Genomic DNA, 21,498 nt, shown 5'->3' on the forward strand with positions numbered 1-21,498 from the left:
ACGGCTCTGTAGACCGACAGCACTGACAGGAACTCAGGGGATCCCATTTACAACCAGTGTCCACACTTGTTCTGATAGTGTGTGGAGCCTACATGTATAACGTGGTTCTCCTTTCGTGGGGTGTTCATGAGTGTTCAGCCTCGGCAGTTTTTAGTTCAGCACATACCCTCGCGAGCATACACATTAGCATATGCATTTGGCTTTACACCATTTGGTGACTGTTCTCCCTCCCCCAACTAGTGATGTTGGATTCTTCCTGTTTTGCTGTCCGGTTTCAGTCACTCCAAGCTGCCTCAAAGGCAGTGATCGGGGCCCGTTTGGGCTTTTAATTCTTCGGTGGGAATGTGGTCTACCGATCGACAGACCCCTTGCAGAACCTTAATGTGTTGCTTTTGGCTGTGCACGGAGTCAAGCCTAAATGACTGAAATGGGATGAAAATGGAGATGTAAACCCAAGACTGAAAAAGGCCCTTTGAAACCATTCTGCAACCTTAGGCTCCTGCTAATCTCCTGTTAGATTATTTTATGACTGCCTAGCAGCTTAATACCATCGACTGCAAACAGTACTTTGTATGACGGGGTGGGGTTATTGAGAATCTGCTCCCTACTGGATGAGCCACCTGTGCTAAGTGGGAGAGGCCAGCCTCCGGGCCCAGGGCTTAAGCCTCACCTGCTGCCCTGGGACACACAGACTGTGTCCTCCGAGTTGTCTGTGGTACGCAAACGCTATAACTAAACCACAGCAATCCTCTTGAGGAAACCGCCCACCACGTGGTTTGTGCCCTGACGGTACATTTCTTGGCTTACCTTCACACTGGCCACTAGCTCACTCGACCCGGGGTGGGGGCCGCAGGGGTGGGGGTGGGGGTACTCCGATCCCACCTCCAGACCATTGCCCGGAGGGAATCCAGACAGTGCCAGGGGGAAATGGGAAGGAGAAAGCCCGGCAGTGAAGACAAAGGCTGGTAAGCCGTGGGCACCGTTTCGAGAAGCATGGAACTTTTGTTTCAGCACAGCCCGCTGCCAGACCCATACGAGCCTTCCTAGCTAAGGGCTCAAGACTAGCATCCTATCGTTAGGTCATTTAAGTTTGCTGCTGCACAGTTTAAAAGATGGGGAACAAAGTTCAGCAATCTGATGTCAATGCCTGACAGCTTGGGCTGCTAACTGGGTCTGGTTCCCCCTATGGTGCAAATGCACGCACAAGACCACTCGGGGAAAGGCACGTCTCCTCGTGACACACGGACAGGGCTTGCCCGAGGGTGGGCATTGCCTCTAGGAGCTCCTCACAAGGACAGAGAGACATCTCCCCTATTGTGGTAAACCCTAGCCCTAAATATCAATGTTCTTCCAATGATTTAATATAACCAAGTCAGCATTTGCTTCCCAGAACGCCACCTCAGTTCTGTTCTCTACCATAACCCGATTCCTATGAGGCGAGGAGCGTCTGATTTAGAGAATTTGGACTGGCCTACCCTGTGAGACGTCCTCAGTGTCATCAACCTTTCATCGCAGGGCACACGACAGAAAGACCCAACAATTCATTCATTCAAACCATTGGCACGTGGTTTGAATTCCAGGCCAAGCACCTGAACGCCAACCATCAAATAAATCTTCACGGCGAGTACGCAGCGATGTCCGGCATCGTACAATAACCTCGGGGCCCCTCTGAGCTCACGCCATTCTCAGACTATCGCCTTGCCGCCGAAACGCGGAAATGTCAGTCTCACTAAGGATCTGGGCCTTGGAGGCTACCGAGGGACCCTGGGTGGGCTGGGCGTGGGGGGGGATGAGCCCGCATGGCTTCAGGGGAAACGTGGGCATACATACCCTTCCCGGTGGGCCTCTCCTTTCTCCAGCTCCTGAATGACCCCCAAGAGCACTTTGATGGTTTCCTGGCTTGAGCTGATCAGGTCCTCCATCACCTGGAGCTGTGCTTTCAGATCGACGACTTCCGTGTGAGGCACGATTTGTCGGGATTCTCCACCCGCAGAGGCCGCCGCGGCACAAGGCTGGCCGTCCTCCCCCGGCGGGGCCCGGGTCTGCGTGGGCCGCCCGCTGCGTTCGGGGGACAGGCACTGCATCGGGGGCGAGCGGGCCGCCGCGGGTCCCTGGAGCCCGTTGAGACGCGAGGCTCTCCCCCGCTCCTGGTCGGCCGCCGGGCACAGGGGCCACTCGCTCGCGGTGGCAGAGTTTGACAAGGCGGCCTCGAGGGCCTTCGCGCTGGGGGCAGGTGCATAAACGGCGGCCACCTCCGTTTTGAACACCGTCCCGTGGGCCGGCAGAGCGGCTTCCTCCGTGTCCGGGGTCGCCCTGCCGTGCTTCGCTCTGCCGTGCAGCTGGTGGTCGGGCTCCCGGGAGGAAGGCCGAGCGGAGTTTTGGAGAGGCTCCTCTCGGCAGCCGTGCGCATCAGGGTTTTCGCCTGGCTCTGCGCAGTTGAGCCCGGCAGGCTGGTCCAGCTCATTCACGTGTTCATCGGAATGGAAAACCGAGGCCGCCGTCTTGTGCACCCGGCCGGCACCCCAGGGCCGGGCCTCCTCCCCCGCCCTTTCCTCCTGCTTCTCCGCCACAAACCCGTTGTTTTGACTTTTAAAGGCATCCGCAGCCGGGATGCTTTTGAGATTCCCCTTTTTGCGGTCCAGGGGGAAGGTCTGGTAACACTTCTTCAGGTCCGGCGAGGTCTGCACGCCTGTGCTCTTGGTGACATTGGGGATGGCCCTCCGCGCGGGCACGGTCATGTATTTGCGGTAGGCTGCTCTGTAGGACACGGGCTTCGCCTCCCGCTTCTCGCCGGGCTGTCCCGCCGCGAGCCGTGAGTCCCTCTGCTCATTCTGTGCCTCGCAGATATCCTTAAAGCGCACCTGCAGGGCTTTATTCCGCTTTTTAATCTGCCGGTTGGGATCCAGGGCGTATCTCATCTCCAGGGCCAGGCAGGCGGCAGGTTCGACTTCGCTCTCTGACGTCGTGAGTACGCATTTGCCGGTTTCCTTACTGACCATGATTCCTGCGTGCAGAAACATCAACACAGGCGTCAGTGGGACGGAAACACACACGCGAGCACAGGCACACACAGCTCCTAGCTCACCTCGCTACTGCCTGCTTCCTAATTACTTTTAAACAGGTGAGGTTGGCCTTTCTGTTAAGGAAAATCAGACAGGCGGAGAATCGCTGGCAGGCACAGCTTGAGATGCTTCTCCGATATTAAAGCCTGCCTGCTTTTCCATGTGGGATACACTCGTTTCTTTTGATAGTAATGCATGTTTCCCCATTAGACAAACCTGTTTTACTATATTCATCAAGAAACCCAACGATGCTGCCTCTTCTGCCTTCAAATTATCATTTTGCATACACGCCTCCACTTCATAGGCAGATGGCTTTCCAAATGCATCTTATTCGGTTTGGGCTTTTACTAGTTTTTTGAGGATGACGTGATTAATCTATTACTGGAACCCAGGAGAATTGGTGTTTTCTTATTGGGGAGTCTAGGTCCTGATCAGAGAGATCCATGTGGAGCGCCCTACGATGAAGGACGGAAATAAACCTCTTTGTCTGTCTTTGCCAACACGGGCGCCATGGGACAACGGGCACGCTGCTCTATGCGAACACCAGAAACAGTTAATCTTTGCAGTGTGGCTTGCTTCTAATGGGTTAACGCTAGCCCTAGAAAGAACATGGGTTCCCCTGCATCGATAAAGACCGTGTTAGCAGCTCTGTTCTTTGATTCTATGGAGAGTGGTATTTGAAAAAAACATTAAAAAAAAAAATTATTCATTCTAGAATCAAGTTTGGTGTTTTGATCCCAACCTCTGAAAACGAAAACAATGGTGGTGGTTTCAGTATTTGAATCCCGAAAGAAAATAAAATCACAAGGCTTTATGTTAATCATGCAAATTCATCTTGGGCTGAATTATTAAATGCATCTAAAAAGGTGCAGGTGGCCGATGATCCCTCCGGGGAATACCAGTGGGGTAAGTGCCTTCACTGTATCAGGCAGATTCACAGCTGCTCATTGCACGTGGAAGAATCTTCTTGAGGGCCGAACTTAAAGGAAGAAAATAGTTATGTTGTTTGTGAGTTAGCGCTCTGGAAGAAAACAGTCAGATGGGAGGACCGGGGTATACAGGGCCCTGGCCTTAGAGCAGCACGTCCAGAGAGGCAAGGTCACAGACGTGAGCCAGATGAACAAGAAGGGGGCCCAGGCTGCACTGCCCAGTGCATGCGCCAACAGGCCCTTCGGGCTGTCCGGCGGGGGGGGGGGGGGGTGTGGGGAGCCCATGAACCCGATACTGAAACCTCCAGGAGCACTTTTCTAGAAATGTTACAGGAGCTGGGTGAGTGTATGGGCTGCCCGGGGCTCCACTGATGCGTGTAGACTATACCTAACACCTTTAGTGCCGTGTGGTCCATTTCAAGGAGGAAAGTGGGGTTCAGAGAAGTTATGTCACTTGTTCACGTCACACAGCAAGTAGGACGGACATACAGGCAGGAGCAGGATCCTGATCTCCCTGATGTCTGAGTTCATGCTGTTTCCCATAACCTCAGGTGTCCAACAGAGAGGCACCTCCCCACATCCTTAATTCTTATTGGGGTAGGAATGCATGATTACTGGGCATGATCGTCCGGTGAAGGCAAAAAGTGGGGAGAAGCCCAGAGCCCCCATTTGAGCGTGTTCTAGAACTGCCGCTCCTTGCAGCCTGGGGACTCTGCAAACTGGCCCTGGCACTTTGCAGGTCTCCGCTAGAGTTACTGAACAGAAGGCTTAGAGAGAACTTAATTATGTCATCACTTATGCCATGAGGATGAACCGGCAGTCACGTTGGAGGGCAGCAGAAGTGAGCTCTGCCGAAGTTGCTTTAGGTCGGACCAGGGTTTCTCAGCCTTGGGACGCCTGGCATTTGGGGCTGGATGACTGTTTGGTGGGGGTGCTCTTCTGCGCACGTAGAAATGTTCAGTAGCATCCCAGCTGCTGCCCATTAGACAGGAGCACCTTCCCCATGCGCCAGTGACCTGGGGAGAGGGGGACACAGCTGCCCCCAGGTAAGAACCACCACATTAGACCGTTCCCTTTCGATGGCTGGAGTGTGTCCCCGCAAGGGAAGGGCCTTCCTTCCAGCAAGGTGAATGGCCGAGAACAGATGGCTCCCGGGGTGGGGGATGGGTGTTCTGGAAGGTGCCTGTTTCGAAGGGCTAATCTGGAAATGACCCAGCTCTATGCCTAGCCAGGAGGGAGCCACACCCTCATGCCACTGCCACATCTGTGTTTCCTCTGACAACAGAATTACCCCTGAACAGTCGCTCTCCTAGGTAGTCTTGAGAAGACAGAGAATAAGCCTTCTTTGGCTTTTAGGCTTTACTGGGCGCTGAGGATATCTGGAGGCCTTTGTAATTTGACGCTTGAAACACTGGGCGGTTTTGGAGAGAGCATTACAGGAAGGGCACAGACTAGAGCCGCATCATATCCTGGCTCTGTGTTGGGAAGACGAGATTCTGGATGGCGGGTGGGATAGAGAAGGCCTGCTAAGGAGAGATAATATATATCTTTTACAGACACTTATCCCAACAGGTTAGAATGATGCACACAAAAGGACTTGGTGTGGGGAAGGTATGGGGGACATGGGGGTCTAATGAGAAAATTAAATCTTAACCCTCAGTCTTATCTCGTAGTCATTCTTGAGCTGCCTTTGTTGTCCAGCTGTGTCAGACTGTATTGTCCCATCATTCTGCAGAAGACCTTCCTCCCAGGGAAAATTTGAAAGGGAGAGCATTTTTACAAAAAGCAATTTACTAGTAATTTTTCAGCCTTTTCCCTGCCCCTACTGAAAAATGTGTGTCTGAATAAGTTTGTCCTACCATGCTATTCATCATCGCGATTTGCCAGGAACTGCACCGAAATAATTTTCTTACATCCGTCCACTGGTTTGGAAAGATATTCTGCATCTTGGACCCAACCATCAAACTAATAAAACAAATCAGAAAAATTAATTGCCAGTGGCAAAATAATAATAATAAACAACTCCAAGCTCCTCTCTGTTTTACAGGGAGTTGCTGAGTATATAAAAATCATTTTCTTATTAGTAAAAATGATGGTGATACTTCAGATTCTTTTGCTCAGTGTAGTTTGTTGATGAATTCGTTTTTAACTAGAAATGGAATTGTCTTAATCTCACCAATAAGAAAAGACATCAAGGAGTTCTTGTTGTTGACTTATTTGGACCTCAGATGGTGATCTGCACACCTTTTGATGGCTGGGTGGCATTTACTCTAAAGCTTTAGGATGGAATTTTCCTGGACACTGAGAATTACTTTCATATTAAATGGTTACACCTTTCTGGGGGGTTCACTTTCTGTTTATTGGGGGGGGGGCGGTGCTCAGGCTGGTAATGATGGTTAAGGAAACGGTTTTGTCGTGAAAGGACATCAGGTGTTCCAGAGAAGACATTCCATAAATCGAGGTTTCTGGCACATTGTATTCATTCATCATCCCTTCGTTCATTCAGCGCATGAGTGTGCACCCGTCACGGCGCGAGGTCAGCGTGCAGTCCACATGTCCTCCTGCTTCTAAACAAATGCTAACATTCTCTGCACTTCACTTGGATTTTCTCCTTGACCCTCAGGACAGCCTCCCAAGGGAGGCACTCTTACTATCCTCAAGCTGCAGATAGAGAAATTGAGGCTTCAGATTTTTCTTTCCTAATTCGGCGAGGGTCCCACAGCTCAAGGGCCCCACCCTGCATCCCTCTAAATCCCGGGCATTGACCTGCTGTCCTGCCCAGGGAAACCTGGAGCCTCTAAAGTGAGTGCCCTGCAATGAACTTCAGAAAGCATCCAACAGCTGGACCTCCTCTCAGCGACTTCCTTGGCCTGTTTGTCGCAAGGCATGTGGGTGCGGGTTATGCGGGTTATGCGGGGAACCTGCAGGTAGTTCCCAGGAATAAACCTGGGCCCGAGCACAGACTCAGGCCCGTGAGGGCCACCCAGAGTGTTGCGGTCCTCCTGAGGCCACAGTGGCATTTTCAGCGATGGCTCGCCTTGGCTATGTCACCTCTGAGGAGCATGGGCTCTGGGTCTTGGAGTTAATCTCTTGGTCCCAAAGCAGCAGGCGTTCATAAAGTTTATTTTTCATAAGAAAATTGTGTTTGGGAAGTCATCGGACTGTGTCGTCTTGAGGTGAAGGTGGCGAGGCACGCTTGAGCCCGTCTGGCTCGGGGAGAGCTGGGGGTGTGGAGGAGTGTTTGGAATGTAAATGTCTTAATTACCCTCAAATTAAAGTGCATAATCAAATGTGAGTTGTAAATATATAAACCCTGTATTTTTAGATTAGTGATGGAGAGTCATCTCTGCGTGCTGCTTTAAATTAATAGCTTATATAAAAATGTTCCTTCCAGCCCAAGGAGTGATAAGTGGAAACAACTAAATGCCTAACAATAGGTAAACGGTTAAGTAAATTATGGTGTACGTTCACTCAGTGCGGCCATTAAAATGATAATTATAAAGATTATTTAGTATCATAGAAAAACACTTACGAAATAATGTGAAGTGAAAGAAAGCAGTCTCCCAAATTGTACTGGAAGGAAATGAACAAACATGGTCACCGTCGTGGTGTGTGAAGATCAGGCATTTGGGGAGATTTATCTTCTTCCTTCTGTTTTCCAGTTTTTGTTGAGGGAGCCTTAATATTATCGTGTTGTTTGCCAATTAAAAACCGCAGGGCGAAGTCAGTCCGCACCTCAGGCAGAATGACAGGATGAGGCTGCTGGAAATTACACATACTTGCATCACAATAAGAAAAACCCAGAAATGATTAGATTTGGGTGCGTGCAGCCTCCCAAAGGTCACCTTTTATTGTTGGGAGGAAGCTTTGAATAAAGGACGAGAATGAATTTCAAAGCACTGATGTAAGGGTTAGCGTGTGGAGTACGTGTGCAGATGTGCACACGTGTGTGCACAGAGCTGTGTACCTAAGTGTGCTTGCACAGGTTAGGAGAAGCAGCGTTTGGTAGAAGATACGTCGGTTTCTGAGCAAACTCACTGCTGGGGTGAGACCTGCCATCTGTTTTAATTAGACGTGAAATGGATTTGACCTATAGTCTGCATTATTTTCTGAAGTAACCTGGGATCTCAGCAGCTGACAGGAGACTCTCCATTGGATTAGCTCCATTCTGAACGTGTCTGCACTACCGGGAGGTTTCCAGTTTGGCGCTGTGTGGTGATCTATGTGGCATGATGCAGCTGACTGACCGTGGGGGCTGTTGAGCACCTTGGCCTTGCCAAGACAGCCCCTGGTGTCCCCTCAGTCAGTGGAGATAGCAAAAGAGCTAGGCAAGCAATCTCAAGAGTCTGGAAGGGGACTGTATGATATTATTGGTTTTTCTAGTGGCTTTCCCGCTGTTGAGACACCTTGGAGTCACAGATGCTGGCTGGAATTCAAGATTAATTGGGTCAGCATTTTATTCCATATGCTGAGGGAAAGCCTGAACATTAGGCCAGTCAGAATGGCGGAGGCGGGGTGGGGGTGGAGTGGGGGAATGAACCTACCTTCTTTAACACTCCGCTTCCCGGAGGGAAGGGAAAGAGGGACAGGATCTCCCCCATTAAGTGAACTCGTTTGTGTTGTGAAATGGTTAAGTTTAAGGCCTTCCTTATTAACAGAAGTCCTCCCTTCCTCAGGGCAAAGCTAACTGCTATAGATTTTGGACTGTGTCTTAGTTAGATTCATTATCCCATTTAATTTCCTTTAATACACTGAAATGATATTTTTCCAGACATTTGTTCACTTCTTCAAAGGTCACTGATTCAGAGGACTAAAACGGGGTAACCAATGAAAACCGACACCCCTCTGAGATTGAAAGTTTAGGGAGGAGGCCGCTCCCTTAGCGCCAAGGCATGTGGGCAGAAAAACCACCCAATCGTGGCCCGTTCCCTTGATTTGTGGAATATTGCAGTAAGGCCTCCATCATTAAGAACCAATGACCGTCCAGCCAGAAGGAAGGAAAGGGGGCACTCATGGAGCTTCCATGCAGGCTTGTGGCAGAAGGAAAGCTACCCGAGGTGGGGCCCCAGCTCACACATAGCTGTGATTTCAGATAAACACATTTCAACCAACAGAAACCCTACAGTCAATTACTTCGGCCACATAATGTAAATCAGTATTGCCACACAGACTCACACTGGCCTGTTTCTAATGAGCGGGGAACCGTCTAATGAGAGGAAGTGAACCATCCGTGTTATACATGGATGCTTGGGGTCTGATGTTGAGGCTTTAGAGAAATCAGAACGTGGCCCTCTTCAACAAATCCGACGTTTTTCTTCATTTGTTTCACTATTTACTTAGTTCTTTGATCTTCAGCTTATACTGATGTTAACCTTTGCTCATCCTCTGTCCAAATGGAATCTAAATTAGTAGAAATGAATTAGCAAAATTTTATGATGTTGGCAAAAATCAACTGGGAGAAATGCCTCCTCCAAGTGAGAAGTTACATCAGTGTAGAGAACAAATTTTTAATTTGTGGCAGTTAGCTTTGCTAATTGATAATGTCCAAAGAGGGTCCAGAAAAACCGATTCCAACAACCCACCAAAATCACATGTAAGATTAGTAAAAGGAACTAATTTGCCTGCTCCTCTCTTCTCCCCAGTCGGCATGACAACTAGACACGATGTTAAATGTAAGAGCTCTAGCTTTGAATATAGCTCATTGGTTCGTACAGATCAAGGTAGCTAACGTCCCACCTACTCTCCTGCCTGGATGGCTCCAGGTAATTAAGCAACAATCGTTGTTAGTTTGGAGCTCCAAAGAGGTTGGAGTTAGGTGGCCTCCCATGCTTAGACTTCATGGGAATCTCAGTGGAAAACATGTACATAGTGAATGAACTTCGGGGTAGTTTTGCCTTACTCATTGTGATGAATCTGGTTTTTTGTTTTTTGTTTTTTTTTTTTTTTACTGAATGGCATGTCTTCACTCATGACAAATCCTTAAGCTAAAATTAGGACGTTGATTTTTCCAAAAAATAAGGATGTCAGAAGAGTTTATGATTTCCCTGCTGTTTCTCAAAGTTGAATCTCAAGATACTGTTTGGGAACCCCCCAGGGCAGGGCTTCTGCTTGGAGGTAACCGGTCACTGTAATTGCAATGATTTAGAGTTGGAGATGCAATCTATCTTCCTGGCAAGACCATGTGAGTGCCCATCTATTACCCTCAAAACGGATCTCCCTTGTATTTTTCACTGTAGTGTGTCTCCTGTGTTTCCTTGGCCTAGCCAAACCATAGACTTTGCGAGGTCTTGAGTTTACTGCAGAGGTAGCTAAGAAAGAAAGGGAGAAGTGAGCCTTTCTTGTGATCGGTTTCTATTTATAAGTGGACAGCAGAACACAGAGAAATTACTGCCCCAGGAGCCCACTGTACAGAATCCTAACAAGAGGCCACAGACCATGACCTGAGATCCTGGGGTGTCCGTACTCAACCCAGAAACATAGCTACTATGCTCCCCTTGGCCACGCATGGAACAAAGGTACCTAGTATTACATACAGGACTGAACGTGGCTTGCGATGGCGTCTAAAGACGCGTCTCCCAACTTAGGATGGTGGTGAGTCCCTTGCTGTCCATTGTGAGGTCACCCTAGCAGGTGCTGGCAGTACTTTGCCTGATTCATTCTCTAATTTAATTCTTCGAAGCCAGTCTTCTCTAGGTCCCAGTGATTTTTGTTTTTCCTTCCTGTTCCTTTACCTGTGGGCTTCTTCCTTTCTGTTCCCACTGCTCCCACCCTGACCTTCGTGTTCTCACATCCCCTGCCCTTGGCTCTCTATCCTCCATCCTGGAGGTTCTGCTCATCCAGGCTTCGAGTTCCTGCACTGTCTCTAGAACATACCGTGGGCAGTCCCTGCTTTGTGTCTTCAGGTCCTGTGGCTCCTGCTCCAGGACCATGCTTCTCACCTGCTTTCCCCAGGTGGTCTCGTTTTGACGGTCCAGTTCCACCCCTACCTTCTCTGGCTTCTCCAGTCCTCACGCTGCCTTCACTGACACGAGGGGTAGCACCTGCGTGTCTGGGGTGACCCGGCACCACACCAGGTGCTGGGCACACAGGAAAATGAGGCACAGTTCTGGGGAAAGACGTGCGTCTACCGATAGCACCAGCCCACTGTGCCTCCCCAGGAGATGCGCAAGAACCGGCCTAACGGCTGAGTCACTTCCCTTTGATGCGTGTCAATTCTCTCCTTACACAAATATAAGTGATTGTAGACGAGGTCCCTCTAAGCACCTCTTCTCTCCTGAACTCAGTCAGCTTTGATACGTAATTGGTCTACGAATATAATGATATACACCACAGTATCCTCACAGCTGGGGCCTTCCCCGTGGATTTTTAGAAGGCTAAAGATGGGTATATCATATTGGTGGCTTCTAAGGATACTTTCTGCGTTACCTGAATCTTCAGATCAGGTGGAATGTGGCTGTTTTCTGAAACCTGGGTAGGAATTAAATGGGTGGATGGGAGAAGGATACGGTTTCCTGAGGTTCATAAGTAAAACCATGCTGAGATTTTTATCTTCTGAATCTTGGCATAACTATCTTGAGTTGGGGTGTTACAAAGTATTACCTTAAATTTTCTTCTTCGCCTGTAGACGTGAAAGAGATGACCCATACACTCGCAGAAATGAGTATATGGTTCAGAAATGGTGTATGCATCAACCACGCGAGACTTTAAGGACGCCAAACCCCGCATAGTCAAAAATCTGCACGTCACTTTTCACGCCCCCCCCCCAAACTTAACTGCTAATAGCTTACTGTTGACTGAAAGCCTTACTGATAACATAACACTGATTAACACATTTTATATGTGTTATGTATTATATTCTGTATTCTCACAATAAACTAGAGAAAAGAAAATGTGACCAACAAAATTATGAGGAAGAAAAAAGTACACTTATGTACATTTACAGTATGGTATCGAAAAACAAAACCCCAAAACTCACCTATAAATGGACCCGCACAGTTCAGACCCATGTTGCTCGAGGGTCAGCCGGATGGTATATTTAACCATGAGGTACGGTGGGGCCCCTAACGACACGTGTTGTAGTAAGTATGACTTGCTGGGGCCTGCTATTAGTTCTTACGTTATCCAGCTTTGTTCTCGAAAGTGGGACACAGCAGTGGTAGGATTCAGTAAGAATTTAATTCAAAAATTGCAATAGCTTGGGATAACAAAAACATTTAAAAGTGTGGAATCTCGCTAATCTCAGCCTTCTAACTGGACTGTGGTTTTTGCTACAGAGGGGGGGAGCCATTGGCCTGCAGGGGGTGGGGGTGGGGATCCATGGAAGGTCTGGAGCACACCTTTGAGTCCGGTGACTTCAGAAGGGTATGTTGGGCACACGGCTTTTGAATGAAACAAACCCCTTTCATTTCTCCTTACTTTGTTTTTTTTTTCAACGTTTATTTATTTTTGGGAGAGAGAGAGACAGAGCATGAACGGGGGAGGGGCAGAGAGAGAGGGAGACACAGAATCGGAAACAGGCTCCAGGCTCTGAGCCATCAGCCCAGAGCCCGACGCGGGGCTCGAACTCACGGACCGCGAGATCGTGACCTGGCTGAAGTCGGACGCTTAACCGACTGCGCCACCCAGGCGCCCCAATTTCTCCTTACTTTGAATTGAGTACACGCTATGTGAAATTGTACTCAATATATAAAATCGGTACTTAGGAATGTAATCCTGCACGACTTTTTGTTCATGATGAATATAGACAGGAAGGAACAGGGGAATGAGGAAATAGGAGAGTGGGGGGGGAACGTGAGGGTGACAGCCACACAGATGGACCCACAGACAGACACAGGAGAGGAAGGCTGATCCTCAGGGAAGTTAGTCCCAGTAAACCACGTCACATCCTGCTTGCTGTTACTTGGAGCCCCTGCCGTCAGCTATTTGATTCTCTTTCAGGGGCCGTTGGAGCGGCCCCTTCTCCTCCTCTCCAGAATGGAGCCTGACCGCTTATCCAGGCTAGGACAGGCATCTGAGGTAGGACATCATACGGCTTCATGTTCTATGAAGCCCCCAACACAGTAAGTGAAGTGTTAAACCTAGTGAATAATCCTAATTTCAGTTTATATGTCTGGGTTCTGCTTCTGCCTTTAAATCTCTCCGAGACCCTCCTGGATCGGATGGCCTTTCCCTTCGCGAGGCTTGGGAGAGAGGGACCGGACGGTGGGGACGGATTCTGTAGGTTCGTGGAGACAAGTTAGCTCCATAGTGAGTAAGCAGTGCTGATGATCAGGAAGCGAGTCTCTGCATACATCACAACCCTAAAAGTACTTTTTCAAAGGAAAACATGAATCTTTCCAAAACCTTAAGCGACCCCTCTTTGCTTTGGCCTTCTTGAAGCTGTGGACCGGAGCAGAGGTGTTAAAGAAGTGGAATCTTTTACAAGTTTTGGGGTTTGTTGGTTTGTTTCTTTTTTTTTTTTTTTTTTTTTTAAGCATTTTCAGATACGTAGAAGAGACTGGATGGAGGCTGTGCTTCCACAGGAAACAGAGAGACATGATCCTCCTTAAGGGTTCTACCCCTGTGCCCATCTTTCTAGAATAAAATCTATCAGTCCCCACCCCAGTCCAGATCAGTCAGAATTTCTGGGGACGGAGACGGGGCGGCAGAGATGGATGTCATCATCCATCATGCAGAGCCTCCAGGCCGCATGTTTTGTCTTGTTTTCCTCCCCACCCCCTCATTCTCTTCTCTTCGCCACCGTATCGCTAAAGCACAGAGCAACACGGGGTACATAAAGGTACCTGTAAATATTTATTGAATGAAAGGAATAGTGAGTGATGTCCCAGGGGGGCGGGCACGGCCAGCCCCTTCCATTTTGTCCAGAATGAACCTGGGGCACAGCCAAATGCGGGGTTGGTCACCAGCACTGCCCAGGCCATGGCTAGCAAGGTGGGGCCTGCGGTGGGGGTGGACTCACATTCTGCAGAGGGACAGTGAGTGGCCAGTCATTTGTCAGGGTTTAGAATAAGGGGCCGTTTGGTTGTCACCGCTGCCTTGTGGACTGATTACTGAACGGCAGATTCCAAAGAAATTGGCACCTGGCAGGCTAATAGGAATATGGCATCTTCACACCTCTGTTCTTTTGACATTTCTGGTTGGGGATGTAAAACATCTCGAATTCTGTCCCTTCCTAGGAATCCCACGGCTGGGGAAAGCTCTCCCTAACCATGGATCTGGGCTTTGAGATCTGGGCTTATACATTGGAGGGGGAGTACTCAAGATCATCTATTTAAGATTCTCACACTCTCGGCTTTTCTGGACATAGCGATTCCTGTGTGTGTTTTCTCCTACGATCGTTAAGAACTGGGGTGTAGAGACTGACTGCCTGATTGAGTTCCGGCCCTTCCTTGAATCAGCCTAGAATCTAGAGCATGTTACACAGCCTGGGGGGATCACAAAATAAGAGTTAATACTTCTGTGATGCTTGGCACAGATTAGTTACCCTTTTGTGCTTTATGTATGTTCTAACAATGCGTTCTCCAAACTCTCTCAGAAGGAGAGGTTCCCAGTTACTGTTGTTGCTGTTGTTTTAAAGTTTATTTATTTATTTTTTAGAGAGGGAGAACAGGGCAGGGGCAGAGAGGAGAAGGAGAGAGAATCTCAAGCGGGCGCTGTGCTGTCAGCGCAGAGTCTAAAGCGGGGCTCGAACCCAGGAACCGCGAGATCACCTCTTGAGCTTGGAATCAAGAGTTCGACGCTCAACCAACTGAGCCACCCGGGCGCCCTGAGGTTTCCATTTTTTATAAAGGTGGAGACATCGAGGCACTGATGGCAAGTCAGTGCCCATAGCCACACGGATAGTAACCGTCAGAATTGGCGGGGGGGGGGGGGGGGCAGGTGCAGACAGCGTCGCCTAGACATTGCTCTCAACACTCCGATCTGGGACGAGGGCTCAGTCGGTCGGTGCCTTTTTTTTTTTTTTTTCCCAATGTTTATTTATTTTTGGGACAGAGAGAGACAGAGCATGAACGGGGGAGGGGCAGCGAGAGAGGGAGACACAGAATCGGAAACAGGCTCCAGGCTCTGAGCCATCAGCCCAGAGCCCGACGCGGGGCTCAAACTCACGGACCGCGAGATCGTGACCTGGCTGAAGTCGGACGCTTAACCGACTGCGCCACCCAGGCGCCCCGGTCGGTGCCTTTAAAACCCTCAGAGTGCGGTTCTGGTGATGCCGTCTCTGGTGGCGAAGGGGATGCTGATACGAACAACACACTTAGAACATGTTATGCGTGTGGGCGACACCAAGTTCAGTCCTTGACAGAAACATGCTTGAAGGTTTCAACCTCGAGTGGATGAATAAAAGTCTATACTTGTCTTAGTTTTTTTTTTTTGTTTTTTTTTTCCCAAGCCGGGCACACCATTGGTCCCTCTCACTGACTCTTCAGGTCTAGAGTTAGAACTGGTGCTTCGATGTGGCATTTAATGATCGCTAGGAGCGATTTAATGGTCGCTAGAACCTGGAGCCCTGGCTGAAGGTCCATTCTCTAACACTCACTCGGCGGCTGACCCTGCGCCACAGAGGACCTGCCCCGCGCTTCCTCCGCTCAGTAAGAGTGGGCGATATTTTCATAGACCCAGTGTTCCGACCATGCAATAAATTCCATCATTCAGCCTCACCCTGGGTATTTTTGGCACACTAGCAAATCCGGTAGACACAATAAATAAAGTGGAGTTATACTTAAAGGAGAGTTAACTTCATATACAGAGACAAATATAAAGAACAGGAACAAAGCAACTTAAGCAAGGATTGAAACCACGTCTGTGAAGCCACCAAGCTGACAGCCGCCATTAAAACAAACACACACAGGAAGTGATCGAGAAAGGCAGTTCTCACTGGGCTCTTCGATGACTGGAAAAGTCAAATGAAAAATACGGCCTGACGGTATTTTTTAAATTTCAAATTCTCTACACCGGCATGTGGCACGAACTTTTCTTGGGAATGATTCCCGTCCACACTTCTCTGAGCTGTGTGAGACTCAAGTGCGTGATTAACAGGAAACTGGCCAATTATGCCATGTGATTTCAACGAAGGAAAAAGAAAGAGGGCGAGTCTTTGTGCAGCACTCTGGTATTGGTAACAAGGAAGTGATAAATTGATGAGCCTGGCCCAAAGATCCACGGAGTTGATGTCATGATGTGAAACTGAGTTGTGAGGTCAAGGCCGAGAGGCAGATAGATATCTTCCAGTCAGCCTTCAGTTGACTCTATGAACTCTCCAATATTTTGGTAAAGCGGTAGTGAAAGTTCCTTCCAACCAAAAAAATGGTTTGGGGGTATAGGAACATTGTATGTGTCTGATTGAGGTGTTAGAATTTCTCAGTTCTCCTTGTTGTTCTTTTATTCTAGTACTAGGCCATGAAACTCAAACACTTTCTTCCTTTAGAAACTCAGTTTCTACCCAAGTGAATTTTTACCAAAGAAAACTCTAAGGTTGAGTCTGGTGGTAGAAAAACCCAAGTCTTGGGTTCCTTTTTCTTGCCTAAATACCGTGTAGCCAGGTGTGAGGACTGTCCATTTCTAGAAGCAGGCTTCCTTTTTACCACCCTCTCATGTATTTCCTTTTAATTTCTACTACAAAAAATGTGCAACTTCAAGTGAAAGAGAAAAATTATTGTTCAATCTGGATTCCCTGAATTTCTAGCAAAATCATTGATGAGGTTTGTTGTTAGTAGCCTCATTAAATATTTATTAAGCATCTGTTATTAGGTAATACTATTCTTAGTCCTTCAAGAATTTCTTTGTCTTGTGAATCCTTTACTCCATTTTCATTCTCTTCTTTGAAAGTATTTCTCACGTTGGTTCTCAGAAGATGATGCAACTGTATTTTTTTGAAATAGTATTTCTGGTTCGAAACTCAAAGTCAACTTTCTAATGGTCATCACATCTTTTCCCCCATACCTGCTGGTTCCCTGACTTCCCTGTTTCCATCTATATCACCCACCACCCTGGTGGTATCTTGAATCCCGTCTTCATGTTGCCATGTTATAGAGATTTGCCGTGTGGGATATTTCTCTCACAGCTGTCCCCTGACATCTCTCCCTAATGCCACCACTCACCCTTGGTACCAGTTAATTCTCCCCTGTTATACCCTTTCATCTGGTTCATCTCTAGCTAACAAGACTCAGTCTTCTGGACATGTATGTTAACCGTTCAAAGCATTCACCCTTTACCCATAGCTAGTGAGTGGAGGCCATTCCTGTCCTACCGGTTCTACCTTCAACTGGCTCACACACCTTCTTCACTCTCCGATCCTCACCCCTGCACCTTTGCCTGGTGTCGCTTCTCACTCTTTCCGTACAGATCTCCAGCTCTGAGCACGTGACGAATGGGCTTCAGCTCCAGGATTTGCATGTGCTGGGCTCGGGGGTCCAATCTCAACCTTCGTCCCAGCCAGGGTGTTGCTTTCTCTTGGGTACCTCCACGTGTGTGGTCTGTCCTATCCTGATTCTGCCTCCCACCTCCTTTCGCCCTCCTGGACTGGAGCTTCTTGAGGAACCCGTCACTTGGTTTTGTGACACTCACACATTGTCCTGGCCACTGCTGCTACTGCTCAGTACATTTCCATGAACGAGCAGTCCTTTGTAGACAAAACCATCCTCCTGTCAGTCTACCTTCCTTATGTGTGCCCATTTTTCAGAACCCAGGTTTTATAATTCCAGTACATTTCCAAGGACACGGAAGCCACTTACTATGAAAGCAAGCAGATTTCCTAAAGCAAGTTAAAGATGACCTAAGGTGTTTAGTCTAGCCACTAAGGACACATGGAAAAGATAAAGAAACGAGAAGTTGACATACACATGCTTCCCGGGGAACAACCAGTGTGGAGGGACCCACGTCACCACTGAAATGACGAACAGAGACTGGTCAGTTTCACGGAGGTTGAACGTGAATGTGATGTATCTCCACGGTCGTTGCTTCACCTGAGCAGCCGAAATGAGCAGCTGAGGCCATCAGCCTCCCTTCCCCCTCATTCCCTCTGGAGTACTGAGGAGAGCAGCTTTTCTTTGTGCAGCATTTGTGGCCTCCCAAAGTCCTTCTCATGTCCCTCGTATGCTATAGTTTACGGCATTCCATTTTATGCCCAAGGCTAGATTATTAAGGACTGAATTGGAATTTTCCATAGTAACTGCAGCATAAACTTTGATTAGCATCTTGCCATGGTGTTACCATCTTTAAAAAATTTCCTTGCCCCGGTCATGGCTATAAGAGCGTAACTCAGGTGAACGTAGTGTGCCAGCCTGATCCCCTCTCTGATCTTTTCTGACCCACACCTGAGTAACAGCAAGATGACGTGGTAAAGAGAGTAATGTGGATGTACAGTACTCTGGATAATCCGATCAATATACTAGAAAAGCAATATTCACGAATATTGACTTCGGGGATATTTCTTTTCCAATTCCTTTTAAATATGGTATTAGTGAAAAGGTGTGTATTTTGGAAACACGATCCTTCTTGTCCCTAATAGCTGCTTTTCTATATTCAAATTAATTTTCTCTCTGTCCCAATTAGAGCTGAGAATATGCACTCAGCAGAAAGACACAGAACTATCAGGTTAGAGTGTTTTGTTTTTATTTTAGATCAGCAGTTTGTCTCTTGATAATATCTCTGTATACCTCGAAGCCCCTCAGCTCATTCATTATGGTATGAATGATGTCTGAAGTGCACAGACTCAGACCCACGCTGAATATCCTGATGGCTTATGGTAGAGGAAATGCTGGTTGACTTTATATCAGGAATTGAATTTGGCACCAGGACATGTGTCCTGAAGTTATGGTTTCTCTTACTCTGAGAGGTACGATTCTTGGTTGCCTGGAGACGCTTCGGTGCCTCTGGATCTGAGGCAGATACAGTATGATACATGGTCCAGAGGTTCGAACCTGTACTTTGTATGGGTTGGCGTTTAACGTGAGATGACGTCTCAACAGTTTGTTTATATGAATCCCGGCAGGGTCCCCACAACTTGGTACCAATCCACTCCTCTGACCTTAATACATAAGATGCGCAACTTTTAAAGTAAATGGACTATGGTGGCTCAGTCGGTTAAGCATCTGACTCTTGATTTTGGCTCGGGTCATGATCTCACGGTTCATGGGATTGAGCCCCATTAAGAGCGCATGGCCTGCTTGGGATTCTCTCTCTCTGCTCCTCCTCTGCTTGCGCGCGTGTGTGCGCTCTCTCTCCAAATACATAAACTAAAAAATAAATGGATGAAAAATTATGATGTTTTACTATGTTTATGCTATAAGTGAGCTCAAATATCGAAGAAAGGCTTATCCAAATGTTTGTATGCGAATTTCACGGTAATAAAAGTGTTGTCATGTAATATCAATCATATTAAATTTTCCTTTAAAATATTGAAGTCGCTCCATAATGTTATGAAATATTAAAATCAAATATGTGAGGAGACTGAGAAGGATCTGCTTCATAAATTATGTCAGCTAATTTGGGGCTGGAAGCGAAGGTCTCAATGGAATTACGGTGGGGAAGGGTTCTTCACATTTATGAAGGAACTGTTTAAAAAAGATGCCAGTTTTGTTTGGGGAACCCTAATAACCTCCCTTTCTCCCAGATGACTGTGGTTTGCCTCAAATAGACATGCTTTTTTTTGGTTAACCACCGGATCGGTTACGTAGCAGCCTTGACGTGTTACCTGCTCAGGTGTCTGGTGGGCTGGTCCAGAGCTCCAGGATACCAAATCCCCACTGCCCCTGCCCCTGCCTTCCTCCGCGGATGCTGGTCCGTAGACCCATCGCTGTGCCGTCTAGCTGTGATTTCTTCATCGTCATTCCCCGGGAAGTAGCCTGTCCCCAACAGTAACTAATCTCATACAAGAGAGCTCAGTAGTTGCTGCTCTAAATGAGACAGCCATGGGTTGGAACAGCCAGGAGAATACAAATGTCTAGCTAAGTGAACGCATCTGTCCAGCTGGTCTGCTGTGATCAACTGTTCTGAGAATCATTTTTATTTTCTGACTGCTTATTTCAATGTGTAGGAGTCTTCCTGGTAGACTGATGCCTTTCATGCACAAGCCTTTCAGTTACGTGCTTGTTTACTTGCATTTTTTTTTTTTTTCTTGATCGAGGGAAAAACAAGACAAAAATCCTCTATTCTGCCATGGGGAAAACAATTGTGGCAGAACAGAGAAGCCCCCCGGGTAAACAGAGTAATAAGGGTATCTAACTTTCCACGGGGCTTTTTGGAAGCGATTTGTGCAAAGCCTGGAACTCTCCGGCTTTTGCCTTCTTTGCCTATTTCTTAACCAGTATTTGTGCTCGTCAATCGGATAATGGGCCTGATTGAAGTAAAAGCTCCAAGTCCTAATCACAGTAACAAAAAATGAAGTCGTGACAACTGTAGGAAGTTCAAAGGCATACTCTGCGTTTCAAGGGCATCCTGTCTTTAAGCAGAGGTCTTTCATTTGGCTAAAGAAATTAAACAGAATCCTTCTGTCTTTAAGGAAATGGTGAATTGGGTGAAGAAAAGCCCAAACTCTCTGTAGCTAGCATAATTTATGCAAAATCATGCAATTAGCGATAGCTGTGCTAGACATTTTTTATCCACATGCGCCTCCAATAAAACCATCATGAGTAGCAGTGCCACCTAATGTAAGTAGTAAACATGGGTAGTAAATTACTAATATCTGGTGAGGCATGCAGATGGCAGGCCTTCCATTTTTCCTTTGAGATGCTTGTGCCCATTTGCTAATCATTCTTGCAACAACAACAACAACAACAACAACAACAACAAAGAGGCAAGGAGAAATATGAACTTTTCTTTGGAAAGTAACATTCAACAGGATACGAATGCAATAAATAGCACAACGTGAATAGTACAAACCAGCACTTTCCGCCTCTGCAAAGTGAAACGATGGTTACTTTCTGCTCGCTCTGTGGCATAAGCTTAACAGCGTTAGAGCACTTTCATACATGTACGACTCGCTGGGAATGGCCCAGGTCAGGTGACTTGGGTGGGATTTTTCAGTCGAGTCCCCTTCGCTCTAACCTTGACAGTCCCCCACTGGCATGTGGACAGGTAACCCCTAGCCAGTCCCTGTGCGAGGGAAAACCTCCCAGCGCATGGACCCGACCCTCTGCTAGTCTGAGCTGTAGTCCTGTGAAATGCTAGTGTGCGTTGGTGGCCAAGGCAGGGCTAGCCCAAAGTTCCTTCCCACTCTGGCCAGTTCACCTCAGGATGCTTCCGCAGGATTTAAGCGCCTAAGCAGACAAGGTCATATTAAACTGCTCTACTGCCTTCTGGGGCTCCAGCCCCCAGGCACAGACCTGCGGCGGGAAAGGGGTCGGGGGCAGAAGCCCTGCTCTGTAGATGAGCCAAAAAACACCTACTTTCTCCCCTATTTACTCCAGAGGCGCCTCTCCTCCCCCACTCCTGGCATCCCCTTATCGCCAGCTCCATCTGCCCATGGCATATTTCTGGGTAGTAGAACGCTGAGGTCACAGGGACAGGTT

The 21,498-nt window shown here is 47.9% G+C and overlaps 2 protein-coding genes across 8 annotated transcripts in view; one reads left to right on the forward strand and one right to left on the reverse strand.

The window, feature by feature from the left end:
* DOCK1 (dedicator of cytokinesis 1) overlaps positions 1-21,498 on the forward strand; it is a 531,830-nt gene that overhangs the window by 256,189 nt on the left and 254,143 nt on the right. The gene's annotated exons all lie outside the window — the stretch shown is intronic.
* Positions 1-21,498, reverse strand: part of INSYN2A (inhibitory synaptic factor 2A) — a 59,382-nt gene that overhangs the window by 36,440 nt on the left and 1,444 nt on the right. For 2 of the 3 annotated variants that reach the window (XM_045439234.1, XM_045439232.1), the window contains exon 2: positions 1,831-3,004. In XM_045439234.1, the coding sequence (XP_045295190.1) occupies positions 1,831-2,999 (1,169 nt within the window). In that variant the 5' untranslated portion in view covers positions 3,000-3,004. Of the gene's footprint in view, positions 1-1,830; positions 3,005-5,850; positions 5,957-21,498 lie in introns of all 3 variants that reach the window. The other variant, XM_045439233.1, reaches the window with a different exon arrangement.

Source organism: Leopardus geoffroyi, chromosome D2 (genome assembly GCF_018350155.1).
Source record: "Leopardus geoffroyi isolate Oge1 chromosome D2, O.geoffroyi_Oge1_pat1.0, whole genome shotgun sequence".
Classification (NCBI taxonomy): domain Eukaryota; kingdom Metazoa; phylum Chordata; class Mammalia; order Carnivora; family Felidae; genus Leopardus; species Leopardus geoffroyi.